A 12,242-nucleotide genomic window follows, 5' to 3' on the forward strand; every position below is an offset into this window, starting at 1 on the left:
AAACTACATGTTACTTACAGGCTAGGTCGCAGGTTGACCCATCCAGCTGAGTAGTCTTGGGGTTCCCACCAGAAGATGAGCAGACCCGCGATTTCATTACCAGAGGTCCTCTGAGGGATGGCTGATAGTGGGGGACACAGGCTCACTGAACAATCCATTCACGATTGGGACCTATAAGCACTGCAGAAGGCACCCAGGGTACTTTCAGGATGGTTCAAAGTTCTCGTGCAGTTCCCTTGAAGCATGGTATCCAACGAGAAGGGAGAGCATTTCAAGATAGCCATTGGCAGGGATTGCACAGCAGCAGCAATGAAAGGAGTGACTAGGATGACCCTCACAGGGCATATCACATGCGGCTCCAGTTAGGACATAGTCTCAGCAGAGGGCTGCAGGAACAGACCCTTTATGTAAAAACTGCAGTAGTGAGTGGCTTGATGTCCCAAGTCAGAGAGGATTTTGCAAAGCAGCAGCAAGGCACACTAATCCAGCCCGGAAGCAGAGTCCCTTCCTTGAGGTCCACCAAGAAACTAAATAACAAGAAACCTTCAGGAGGGCACCACACAGGCATGGATGGTCCAGGAAAGGAGGCTTGCAGGAAAAAAGAGTAGGTTTGTGGTCCAGATTCCCCAGAACAGTAGAGGCAGGCAGAACAGGAGCAGAGCCATTGCAACAACCACTGGGTCATTAGAGACCTTTCATTTCAAGCTTCTTCTGGGTAATATTTTCAGAATTACCCTGCGTCTCCTCAGTTATACATTTACACCAATCCAAAACCATACACCATTCAAAGTTTTGGAGGCCATCCTATCCAGAATGACAAGCCAAAACGCTACATAGTCAGGCAGGCCCACACAGATTTCTATGTTGGTGCCCAAGTAGGCTCCCTTCAGATCCTAGGGAGGCAGAGTGGCTGTTTTGGCTGTCTCTTGTGGTCTGTCGAAAGAAAGACTGACCATAATACAAAATGGCAGAGGTGTAGAATTTGTATAATGTTCTGGTAGCCCAATGGCCACCATATACAGACGTTTGTCTATTTTGTAAGGTAAAACAACTATAGGATGGTGTAGCCAAAAACTAAATATGTAGCTGCTAGCAAACTACTTCCACACACTTTCTCTGAGAGGACTTGGCCAAGGACAAAGGAGGTTGGGTCCAGTCATACTCATGGATGTAAATTGTGTAGATTTGGTTGTGACTTGTAAGCATGTTCAAAACAAAGCAACTTTTGCTCTAATTGCTATTTAAGGTATTGATATGAAGCCTAACATAAGCAGTCTCTTGGCACGATCAATCAATGGACGTTGCTACTACCCAAAAGGTTGCGAGTTCCAGACAGTTGCAGAAGAGCTTAATATAAAATTACTGAAATATAATAAAGATAATTTAGTTTAAATGGTTCTATAACTACTAATTATACAGTCATTCCGGTGATAATTTAAATGGTTCACCCTGCCTTTCCTCAAAACCGGAACGGGTGTTTTTAAATTAAAAAAAAGGGCGACAGAAGGCAAAACCGCGACGTCTGGTCACCCTATACACTAGGCTTTAAGACCTGGGGTGGTTCCAATTAAAGAAAGGCTTCATGCTTAAATCGTTTGCAACGAGACAGTAGTGGATATGCAGAGCCAGGTGAATAAGTGGATTCAGATTCTCAGGCACACTTGCATTTTTGTTTGAATTAGAACTTAAACGTGAAAATTGACAGCATGAATTTACTGAAGCATTTGTTTAAAGTTAAAGCGACCTTAGTGTAGCAGCCCACATTAATTTCACCAGTGCTGTTTATTTTGTTGTCAGCCTTGAGTGCCTAAATGTATTTTCACTATGTTTTCAAGGAGACCATGCTTTTCATGAGAGAAGGCATTCTTTACATGCACATTCCTAGCCTGTGCGCTCTATTTATCCAATTAGTATTGGATGTTGGAGCCTTGGCCCAGGAAGCAGGCGGGACAGTTTCAAATGTAATGATTGAATGAATACTGCACAGGATGGAAACATCATAAAGGTAATTAAAACAGAATGAAAATTAATAATTTAGCTAAATAATAAAACAAAAGCAGACTTCAGCAAAATCGTTGGACAGTTATCAAAAATGGAACGTAACTAATTTAACCTGTTGGTTCACTTATTCTGGGTGCTGGATCTGCAGCTATCCAGTCGCATGAATGCGAGATGGTGGCATGAATGCGCTTTGAACATAATGGACATTGAAAGTAAAACCAAAGGTTGGGTTATGTGGCGACAGTGAGGAGCTGACCATATTTTCATACCTGTTTTTTTATAGTTGCAGCTATGTCAACCGGAGGCTCAATCAACTCTCCGTGCATGAACCACTTTGGAAGAGGTTCTGTAAGAAGTATTGGCTGCTATCTGAGTAAGTGCTGTTTTATTTACTAAAACGCTTTGTATAGTGTGTGTTTTTAATGTCCTCTTGGTGTGAATCATAATTTACTACCACATTGATCGAAAAAAAGAGTTTAACTTCCACATGAGATGTAAACTATAACTTTTTGCCCATTATGCTGTAAATGTCTCAATGATGCATCCTAGTGCATCTTTCTACACATTTCCAAACAAAGATAATATCTCAGAGGTATGTTTGTATGGAACCAGTTGGTATGAAGAATCGAAAGTTGCTTGCAGCCACAGTTGGTGCCAGACTCATATCTACAAGTGGACTCGCCTAAAAAACGCGAATGCAAAAACGTTGCCAAAAGCAGCACATTATTGCAGGATTTTTGCACTTTTTTTTTACAAACAAATAGTTGAGGGGGAGGGGATTGGGTTTGGGTATAAATTAAGACAGGAGGATATAGGGTGGAGGGCTATTAAAAAAAAGAAAAGAAGTGCAAAAAAGAAGGAAAAACAAACGATCAAAGCACAGGCATATACCAGAGGGCAGAGAGACCCAGGAGGGTGGGCTGTAACATTACAGAAGCCAGGTAAAACCAGGAAGCTGGGCAGAAACACCAGATCCACAAAGTGGATCACAGGCACAGCCAGCCACCAGCACCTATTTTCATTCTAACTGCACCCAAGATGGTAGTCAGCTTTTTTTTAGCCTTGTGTGAACCTTGGAAATGGAGGAAGGACTCAATTAAAAGATTTCCAATGGGAGTACAAGAGACCAAAATCGTGTAACTAGAGCACAGACGCGAGTAGCTGAAGAACCAATTGCGGGGAAATGACTCGGCATGATTGAGAAAGGGCCAATCGGGAAAGGGAAAACCCTGGGGTGGGACTATTTAAGTAGAGGAACATCCTAACAGTAGTCTGTGTCCTGGGATAAGGCTTGTGTTCCCTCCTGTAATATGCCAGAAGATGTAGAGGAGATGCTGGGAAGGAGGAACCTTTGCCTGGTTCCTCTAGCCCAAGGGGGAGGCTGGTGTAGCAGATTCCAGGATTTTCTTTTTTTAAGAAGCGCCATAAAGAGGTGTGCACACCAGATGAGACCCTTGAGTGGGAGTAAACATGAAGACCCCAAGAAAAGGGTATGCAAGATGAGATCCTAGTTAAGTGGGTTCAAACTGAATACCCTAGAAAGGGTAAACTAACAAGTGCCTGGAGCCAGGAGGTTTAAAGAAAGGAAACTGACCCTTTGTTAGGAGCCAAAGGGGAAGCTATTGCTAGACGAGACTGACTGCTAATGGTAGTGGCCAGAGGACTGGCATTTTACCAAGAACCCATCTCTGTTAATACTGTGAAACTGTTAAGACGTTCTGAAGGGTTGATAGCCTTTTGTGTTTGAACATTTTCTTAAAGATCGGGATGGACTTTCAAGACCAGTTAGAATGTTTGCTTTAGCGAATACGGTTTGAACAATTTTGTGTTTTCAAATAGCGGGCAAGCCAGGAGGCTGAGAGACACTTGGGTATAGGTCTTGGACATTTAGGTTTGATCATGAGGGGAACTCTAAGGGATCCCTCTCTACTTTAACCCATCCTAACATGGTTTATGTAGATGTTCCTCTTTGGTTTAGAGATTTCCCTTTCCTTGATGTTTATCAAATCCTCAACCTTGTTTAAGTTTGATATCAACAAAGAGACAGTTTGAACAACTTTTGGTGACTACATTGCATCATTGCCTTGAGTTTCACATATCTATCCATCTTTTACCAATTGACTGTTATGATCTTTTGTTCCAGTTTGCAGATGAGATTCGGAAGTGGTATGACTTTAATTTGAGGTGACTGAAAATAAAAATATATTTATAAAAGTATATCTTTCCTATGAAGGCATCATGTTGCAACATAACTTTCCTTATGGGCAATGATACCTCTGATCTGAAATGAGTGACGCATTTGTTCACTTTTTGCAAATCTTCATTTAGCTAATAAAGGGATACAATTCTGTGCGTTTGGGAATAGGAAAACAGTGTAGACTTGTATGTATGTTTCTCACACAGTCCCAGGTTTCTAAAAATGCTGCCCTCTGTAGGATGTCTTGTTTATAATTTGAAGAGGCTGAGTAAACTCTGGCATCCATGAAGATGGCACTAAATTTGAACACGTTGCCTACTCTGCCCCTGTGGCTGGAAAGAAGTGGTGTTTGTGGGAAAGGGAGAGTACAGGAAGGGCAACATAAGGGTGAGAAGAGTGAAAGGAATGGCAGATGAAAGTGAGAGCAGGAAAAAGCAAGTACAGAAAAGGAAAGAGGACAAGCAGTTAGATTGGATTCCCTTTGTGGTTTTGAGAGGCAGCCCCTAATTTTTGTTATTAAAACGAAACAAATAGTAGAGATCATGACTACTTGCTGGTATGATCATTGTACATGCTTATGTCCCCTTTTTAAAAGTGTGTTCTGCAGTAAGACATAGGAAAAATACTGGTCAAAAGATCTTGATTCATGTGGAAATCTGAAATAACCATTGGAATTTAGAAAGTGTGGTCGCATAAAATCATTTCATTGAATGTTTCTAATTGTAACAGTCCTGTGGTTCAGATTAATTTGGCTGAAGTGGCTACCTTTAGCGATGTCATTTTCAGTGTAAAGAACTTCAAGTCAAAGGCAGCCTATTGTCCCCAAATTGTGCCACTGTTATCACACACGTTTCCTCTCTAAATAAAATGATAAAAGGGCACCAAAGCAAGGCTGAGTTATGGTATAGCTGGTGAATAATATGTAGGGTGTACAGGTGCTGCAGTAAATTGTTAAATCAGCACTAGATGTTTGCTTGTTTTTTTCTGGTGCCATCTTCAATCCATGCATGTATCTGTTTCTGAGGTTTACCAATCCGATTACATTCTACACAAAAACTGAAATTTAGTGGTCGATCTTAAGTATTACTTTAAAAGTAAAAGTAGGTGTTAAGACGGATGTTTCGAGGGGATTGGGTCCTCTGACATATTCCATATCTATGACAGGTAATGTCCACAGCTGTGCTGCTTCGGAAAATCTTTGGCGTCTGCGTCCTGCGTCGATGACGTCGATGCGCCGTCCCCGAGGACCTCCTCCGACGGCCGACGTCACCCGATGTGATAAGTAGGACGCACGACGCCCATAGCCTCAATTCCGTTTTTTCCACGAACGTGTTCGCTTCGTGAATCTCGGTATGCCTCGACTCTTTGGAGTTTGCTGTTTTCTTCTCGGTTCGTTGAACCTGTTCGGTTTTTTGTGAAGACCTGTTTGTGGCGATGTCTACTTCATCTTCAACCCCGTGTCCGGGCTTCAAGAAATGCGGGGACTGTGGGTCCAAGATGTCGGTCACGGACTCGCACGACGCTTGCCTCTGGTGCCTTGGGGAGGCCCACGATACGGACGACTGTGTCGACTGCCAGTCACTCACGGCAAAGGCCTTGCGGGAACGCAAGAAGAAGCCGTCGGTAGGTCGGGTGTCTAAGCCCCGGAAGTTGAGGCCTGCAGGCTTTCGACGGATGACTCGAGGGGCGACTCTCTCCGTCATCGTCGGAAGTCTAGTGGGTCTCCTTCCAGGAGTCGGTCTTGCCACTCCTCCGCCTCTTCGAGGCATTCCCGGAAGCGCCGGCATCGGCCGCCTTCCCCGTCCTCTTCCGAGGACTCGGGCCCGTCGGCGGGTCGCTCATCCCTCCATGCAAGCGGCACCGGAGGAATGGGCTTCCTTCGGGAAGCAGATGCTAGCGATTCTTGAATCACAGGGCACCGGTCCGTCCGCGCCTCCGAGTGGGATCAGTCGGCACCGGTCGAGAGACACCGCTCGTACGCCTTCGGGCTCGGGTGGTCGGCACGGCTCGCGGGAGAGGTCCCGCTCGGACAAGCGTAGCCGTTCTTGCCATGCCCGTTCCAGGTCCCGGTCCTCGACGCGCTAGAGACCGCGTGATCCTGTGCTGTCTTCGAAGATGACGTCGATGCCTGTGGCGCTGAGGTAGTCGACGATTCCGAGGGGGTCGTCGACGCTGTCGCCGCCTAGGTAGTCGAGACACGCTCAGAGCTCCGGCTTCGAGGCCTGTCGACGCCGTCGATGCTGGTGGCGCTGCAGCTGACGTCGACGCCGTTTCTGTCGGCGCCGACTCGTTCGGCGCCTTTCGAGGCGGTGGTGTCGGAGGGGCCCCGTGGCACGGGGTTAGTCCCTAGAAAGGCTCTGGCTAAGGTCAGGCACTGCTTTGGTCCCCAGATGTCTTCCTCTCCCCACCTGGAGTACATTTCAGAGGGTGATGAAGGCTCTGATGACGGCTTGGTTCCGGTTATGGTACCAGATGAGCTTATCTCGGGCCATAACCAGTTTAATGACCTGAGGCAGTCACTGCATGATGCTAGTGGACTGGACACCTCTCCGGAGGTGGAGTTTTGTAGGCCGGAGCCTGGCACTCATGCCTATTCTTCATATCAGCGCCTTATGTCTCGGGTCACCGAGTACTTGGGTTGGTCAGCTCCCCTAGGGGAGTTCGTTCAGGATGATCTCACGGACATCCTTGATCTTGGTCCCCCCACTGACCCGGTTTTGCTGTTTCATATGGCTCTGCAGAGAAGGGTGGCGGCGGCTTGGACTGCTCCGTAGAGTCTCCCGGCAGTGGGCAAGTCTTTGTCGCGAAAATACCGTCCAGCCAGTAGCGACCCCTGCTACTTGTCCAGGCACCCCACTCCGGAGAGTTTGGTGGTGCAGGCGGCTACGGCCAACTCCATATGTGCCTTGTCTCGTTTCACACACACTCTGTGGAACTGTTTTGTATTAGCGGCTGAACGTATTCCCGAAGGGGACGAACGGGATGGTTTCCTTGCTATGGTTCAGGATGGCAAGGATGCCATGTGTGAGGCCGTTAAGTCAGGTTTGGACATGGCAAATTGTGTCAGCCGGTCCATGGCGGCGAGCACCGTAATACGAAAGTTTGCGTGGTTGCGGAAGTCTGGGTTCGCTCCTGATGTGCAGTCCCGGCTCCTCAAGATGCCCTTTGACGGTGAACATCTTTTTGGCAGCAAGGCTGATGAGAGCCTTGAGAGGTTGCAGACCTCCAAAGCTGCAGTGAAGTCGTTGGGCGCTGCAGTTCACCAACCTCCCACCTATTCGTCCTAGGGGACAGCAATGGAGGGGAGTTTCCTTTCGCTATTACTTGTCCTTCAGGAAAGCGGGAGGAGCTAGCAGTCAAATAGGCCACCGTAGGAGTGCCAGATGTGGAAACAAGGGTACTCGAGGTGCCAAGGCCACTCGGGCAGTTGCCTCTCTGCCCTCAGACAACGCCGCAGCCGCTACCACTCAGTCATGAGGCCAGGTCCTATGGTTCGCCGGTTGGGGGAAGGCTGACGCAGCATCTTGTAGAGTGGCGAGCCATTACTTCAGATGTGTGGGTTCTGGAGATCATAACCCACGGCTACTGTCTTCCTTTTCGGCAGAGGCCTCACGACAATCCACCTGGGAACCTCTCTTTGAAGAGTCCGGATCCGCTCCTTGCGCAGGAAATTCAAGCCCTGCTGGAGAAAGGCACCATAGAACTGATGCCTGTAGCGGAGAGGAACAAGGGATGGTATTCCCCTTATTTTTTGATTTCAAAGAAAGACGGGGGATTGAGACCCATCATGGACTTGCACGGTTTGAACAAACGCCTCGGGAAGGACAAGTTCAAGATGGTTACTCTCTCTCAAGTCCTCCAGGCCCTTCAACATCAGGACTGGTTGGTGTCTCTCGACCTCAAGGATGCTTACTTCCATGTGCCGATCCATCCCAAGCACAAGAAGTACCTGAGGTTCGCGGTTGGCTACTCGCACTTTCAGTTTCGGGTCCTGCCGTTCGGATTGACCTCCGCCCCGAGGGTTTTCACCAAGCTCATGGTGGTGGTGGCAGCGCATCTCAGGAAAGGGGGATTCACGTCTACCCCTACCTGGACGATTGGTTGATCAGGGGGAGCTCTCCCAAGCAAGTCCTGGATCATCTGTCCGTCACCTGCCACTCCCTTCACAAGCTGGGCTTCTCCCTCAATTTAAAGAAGTCCCATTTGACACCAACGCAGCGGCTCCATTACATCGGAGCAGTGCTCGACACATCCCTGGGGCAGTGTTTTCCTCCCCAGGTGAGGGCTCTTCACATTCAGTAGATGGTGCACAAGTTTCAACTTGCCCAGAATCTCCCAGCGTCTGAGTTCTTGAGACTGCTCGGCCTCATGGCATCCTGCATTCTTCTGGTGGCAGAGGCACGTCTGCGGATGAGATCTTTGCAGTGGGCACTCGAGCTCCAGTGGTCTGAGTCCTCCGGCAGGCTGTCGGACCCTGTTCAGGTGCCTCCCTCGGTCGCCCAGGACCTTCTGTGGTGGGCCGTCGAAGGCAATCTGATGAAGGGGGCCCCCATTTTGGCTGCCCTGGCCAGAGGTGACGATCGTGACGGACGCATCCCTCACGGGATGGGGAGCTCATGCCAACGAGTTGACAGTCAGCGGTCGTTGGTCTCCTTCGGAGTCCAGACTCCATATCAATCTGTTGGAGTTGAGGGCCGTCGGGCTTGCCCTGAAGGCTTTTCTGCCGACTGTGCGAGGAAAGAGTGTCCTGATTCTAACGGACAACATGGTGGCCATGCACTGCCTCAACAAAAAGGGGGGACAGGGTCACTTCCTCTGTGCAGGGAGGCGATGCAGCTCGAGTTCTGGGCCATCCAGCAGGAAGTTTCGATCTCGGCTGTTCATCTGGCCGGAGACGACAACGAGACGGCGGACGCTCTCAGCAGGCAGAGCACGATCTCTCACGAGTGGGAGCTGGCTCACGAGATTCTCCTGATGATCTTCGCCCTTTGGGGGACCCCTCAAGTAGATCTCTTCGCCTCCAGTGTCAACCGGAAGTGCGAAAGGTTTTGCTCGCCAGAATTTCCTCCAAAAGGAGCCTTAGGAGACGCGTTCGTGGTGGAGTGGTCATTCACACTGCTGTACGCGTTTCCTTCAGTCCCCGTCATCCCGCAAGTACTGCGGAGGTTACAGAGGTTAGTTTCCCGGATGATCCTCATTGCTCCGGCGTGGGCCCGGAGGACGTGGTACCCGGACCTTCTCGACTTGTCCATCTGCCCTCCACGTTGTCTTCCCTACCGAGACGATCTGCTCTCACGGGAGGGGGGTCAGGTTCTCCATCCAGAGGTCAGATCCCTCAACCTTCACGCTTGGCTTCTGAAAGGTTGAGGTATAAGGATTGGGACCTCCCTGAAGACGTAGATGCGCCAGGGGGGAGGGTAATGTTGTGACTCCTTTCATTCCTTTGTTTGGTTTCCATATGGCCCATATGGTCCCGAGGATGGGGTGATTTGTAATGCTATTTCGTAATTGGGGCCCAGGTACCCATAACCATTCCCCCACGATAAAAGGACGGAGATAGTAGTTCTCTAAGCCTATCCATTGAGGGTCTTTTTGTTGTCTGACGTGTGGGATTAGCACTCGCAGTTGTGCTTCTCTATAGTACAGCTCTATGTCTGGGAGACCCACCCCGCCATCATCTTTCAGGAGGTGAAGTAAGGCAGCAGGGACCCTGGGTTTTTTGTTTTGCCATAGGAAGGTATGTACGGCTTTTTTGGTGGTTACAAAGAAATCTCTGGGGAGTTGGATGGGGAGCATCTGAAATAAGTAAAGTAACTTTGGCAGGATTACCATTTTAATGGTGTTCAGTCGGCCCATCCACGAGATGGTGAGCCTTGTCCACCGTTCAATGTCTTTTTGTATTGTACTTAGTATCGGGGGGGAAGTTGGCTTCAAATAGGTCACCCAGGTCACGAGTCACATTGATGCCCAAATATCGCAATGTAGTGAGACTAACCTCCATCCCTAGGGGTGTGAATCGCTCAACCTCTGAGTCCCTACTCTTGTCTAGCGGGAGGAGGACCGATTTCTCTGTGTTGATTTTCAGGCCCGCCAATTGGCCGTATTCCCCAATTATTTCCATAGCCGCAGGTATCGAACTCAAGGGGTTCGTTGTATGCAGGAGGATATCGTCAGCATATAGGCCTAGTTTGTATTCCTGATCCCCTACTTTAATTCCTCCCACCCTTTTGTCAAGTCTAAGCTTCTGTGCCAGTGGTTCGAGAGACAACACAAACAGTATAGCAGATAATGGGCAGCCTTGCCTGGTGCCTCTTTCTAATGGGAACCACCGTGAGTAGCCACCGTTCATCGCTACAGAGGTCTGGGCAGCTGAGTATATTGCCTTAATGGCGCGGCGTAGTTTGGGGCCAAAACCTATCCAGACTAGAACTCTTTCCAGGAACTCCCAATCGACTCTGTCGAAGGCCTTTTCGGCATCAAGCAACAGGAGGGTGGGGTCGTCATTCCTCCCCTGTGCCACGTGTATCAAGTGTAACGTCTTCCTCATCGTGTCAGCTCCCTGTCTCCCCATAACAAAGCTGACCTGATCCGTGTGTATTAATTTAGTTAAATGCGTTTCTAATTTGGCCGCTATCACTCTCGCATATATCTTGGCATCTATGTTAAGGAGTGATATGGGGCGATATGACCCGCAGTATTTGGGGTCTCTGCCTTCTTTTGGGATGACCGTTAGGAGGGCCTGAGCAAAGGACGGGGGTGCCTGCCCTGTTTCAAAGATGTGGTTGAATAGGGTCACCAGGAAAGGGGTAAGGAACGCAGTGAACGTTTTGTAGAAGCCAGGGGTGAAGCCATCGTCCCCAGGTGCCTTTCCTGACTTAAGACGTTTAACGGCATCAGCCACCTCCTCCCCAGTGACCGGAGTGTCAAGAGCTTCCGCCTCCGGGCGCGTAAGTGCCGGGAGATCTGCCTCTTTGAGATAGGAAATCTACACTCCCCGGTGGGGGAGGAGGGTCACAGATATATAAATCTTCATAAAAAAAGGCAAATGCCTCTCGTATGCCCTCCGGGGAGGATTCTGTTGTATCCACGAGAGTGCCATCTGTCCTCTCTATCATGTCTACTCATCTTTCTGCCCTTTGCGCACAGAGCCTTGCCGCAAGGAGGGCATCAGCTTTATCTCCTTTTTTGTAGTACTTTTGTTTCAGATATTGTAAGGTCTGGGTCACCTTGCTCATTTCCAGGGATTTTAGCTCCTCCCGTAATGTCTTAGCTTCCGCAAGGTGTGCAGCTCTACGTTGAGGAGATGTCTGGGCTAGACTCTCTGCTTCGACTAATTTCTTTCTAACGTTAGCCTCCAGCAAGGTGCGTTCCCTCTTTTTCCTCGCCCCCTCCCTGATTAGGATCCCACGCCAAGTGGCCTTTGCCGGTTCCCATACATTCACTTTCGTGACTTCACCCGTATCATTGGTCGTGAAGAATTGTTTGATTTCATTTTCCAATTCTTCCCTGAAAACCACATCCGACCACAACGTTTCGTTGCACCTCCACTTAGTGTTGCGATGTGCAAGGCCTTCCCAGTCTAGTTCCGCCACAACCATGTCATGGTCAGACCATGCAATGGGATGTATGTCTGGGGTGTGGAGTATTCTCATTAGGTCTTCCGAGAGGAACAGATAGTCTATTCTTGTGAGCGTGTCATGAGGGATGGATCGAAAGGTAAATCCTTTGTCCATTGGATGTAAGTGACGCCAACTGTCCGAGAGGCCGTACAGGGCAAGTATCGTTTTATTTTCTGCATGTTCCTGCGACCGGGGAGGTTGGGAGACATTGTGTGCGGTTTACCTATCCATGGCACTGCTCATCCATGTGTTGAAGTCGCCCCCAAGAATAGTATGACCTTGCGATTTATTAAACAGCCATTCGGTATTTTTAGGAGGAATCTTTTTTGGCCTTGGTTAGGTGCATACATTGTGGCAAGGGTTAAGACTGTGTTTTGAATGGATCCCACTATTAACATGGCCCTACCCTCCGTGTCAGTCCAGGA

The 12,242-nt window shown here is 48.7% G+C and overlaps 1 protein-coding gene across 1 annotated transcript in view; it reads left to right on the forward strand.

The window, feature by feature from the left end:
• Positions 1-12,242, forward strand: part of FBXO3 (F-box protein 3) — a 1,552,568-nt gene that overhangs the window by 212,681 nt on the left and 1,327,645 nt on the right. Inside the window, exon 2 of the mRNA XM_069623397.1 lies at positions 2,285-2,374. Within this exon, the coding sequence (XP_069479498.1) occupies positions 2,285-2,374 (90 nt within the window). The remainder of the gene's footprint in view (positions 1-2,284; positions 2,375-12,242) is intronic.

The sequence above is a fragment of the Ambystoma mexicanum genome, chromosome 11 (assembly GCF_040938575.1).
Source record: "Ambystoma mexicanum isolate Mex_15411 chromosome 11, UKY_AmexF1_1, whole genome shotgun sequence".
Lineage (NCBI taxonomy): Eukaryota > Metazoa > Chordata > Amphibia > Caudata > Ambystomatidae > Ambystoma > Ambystoma mexicanum.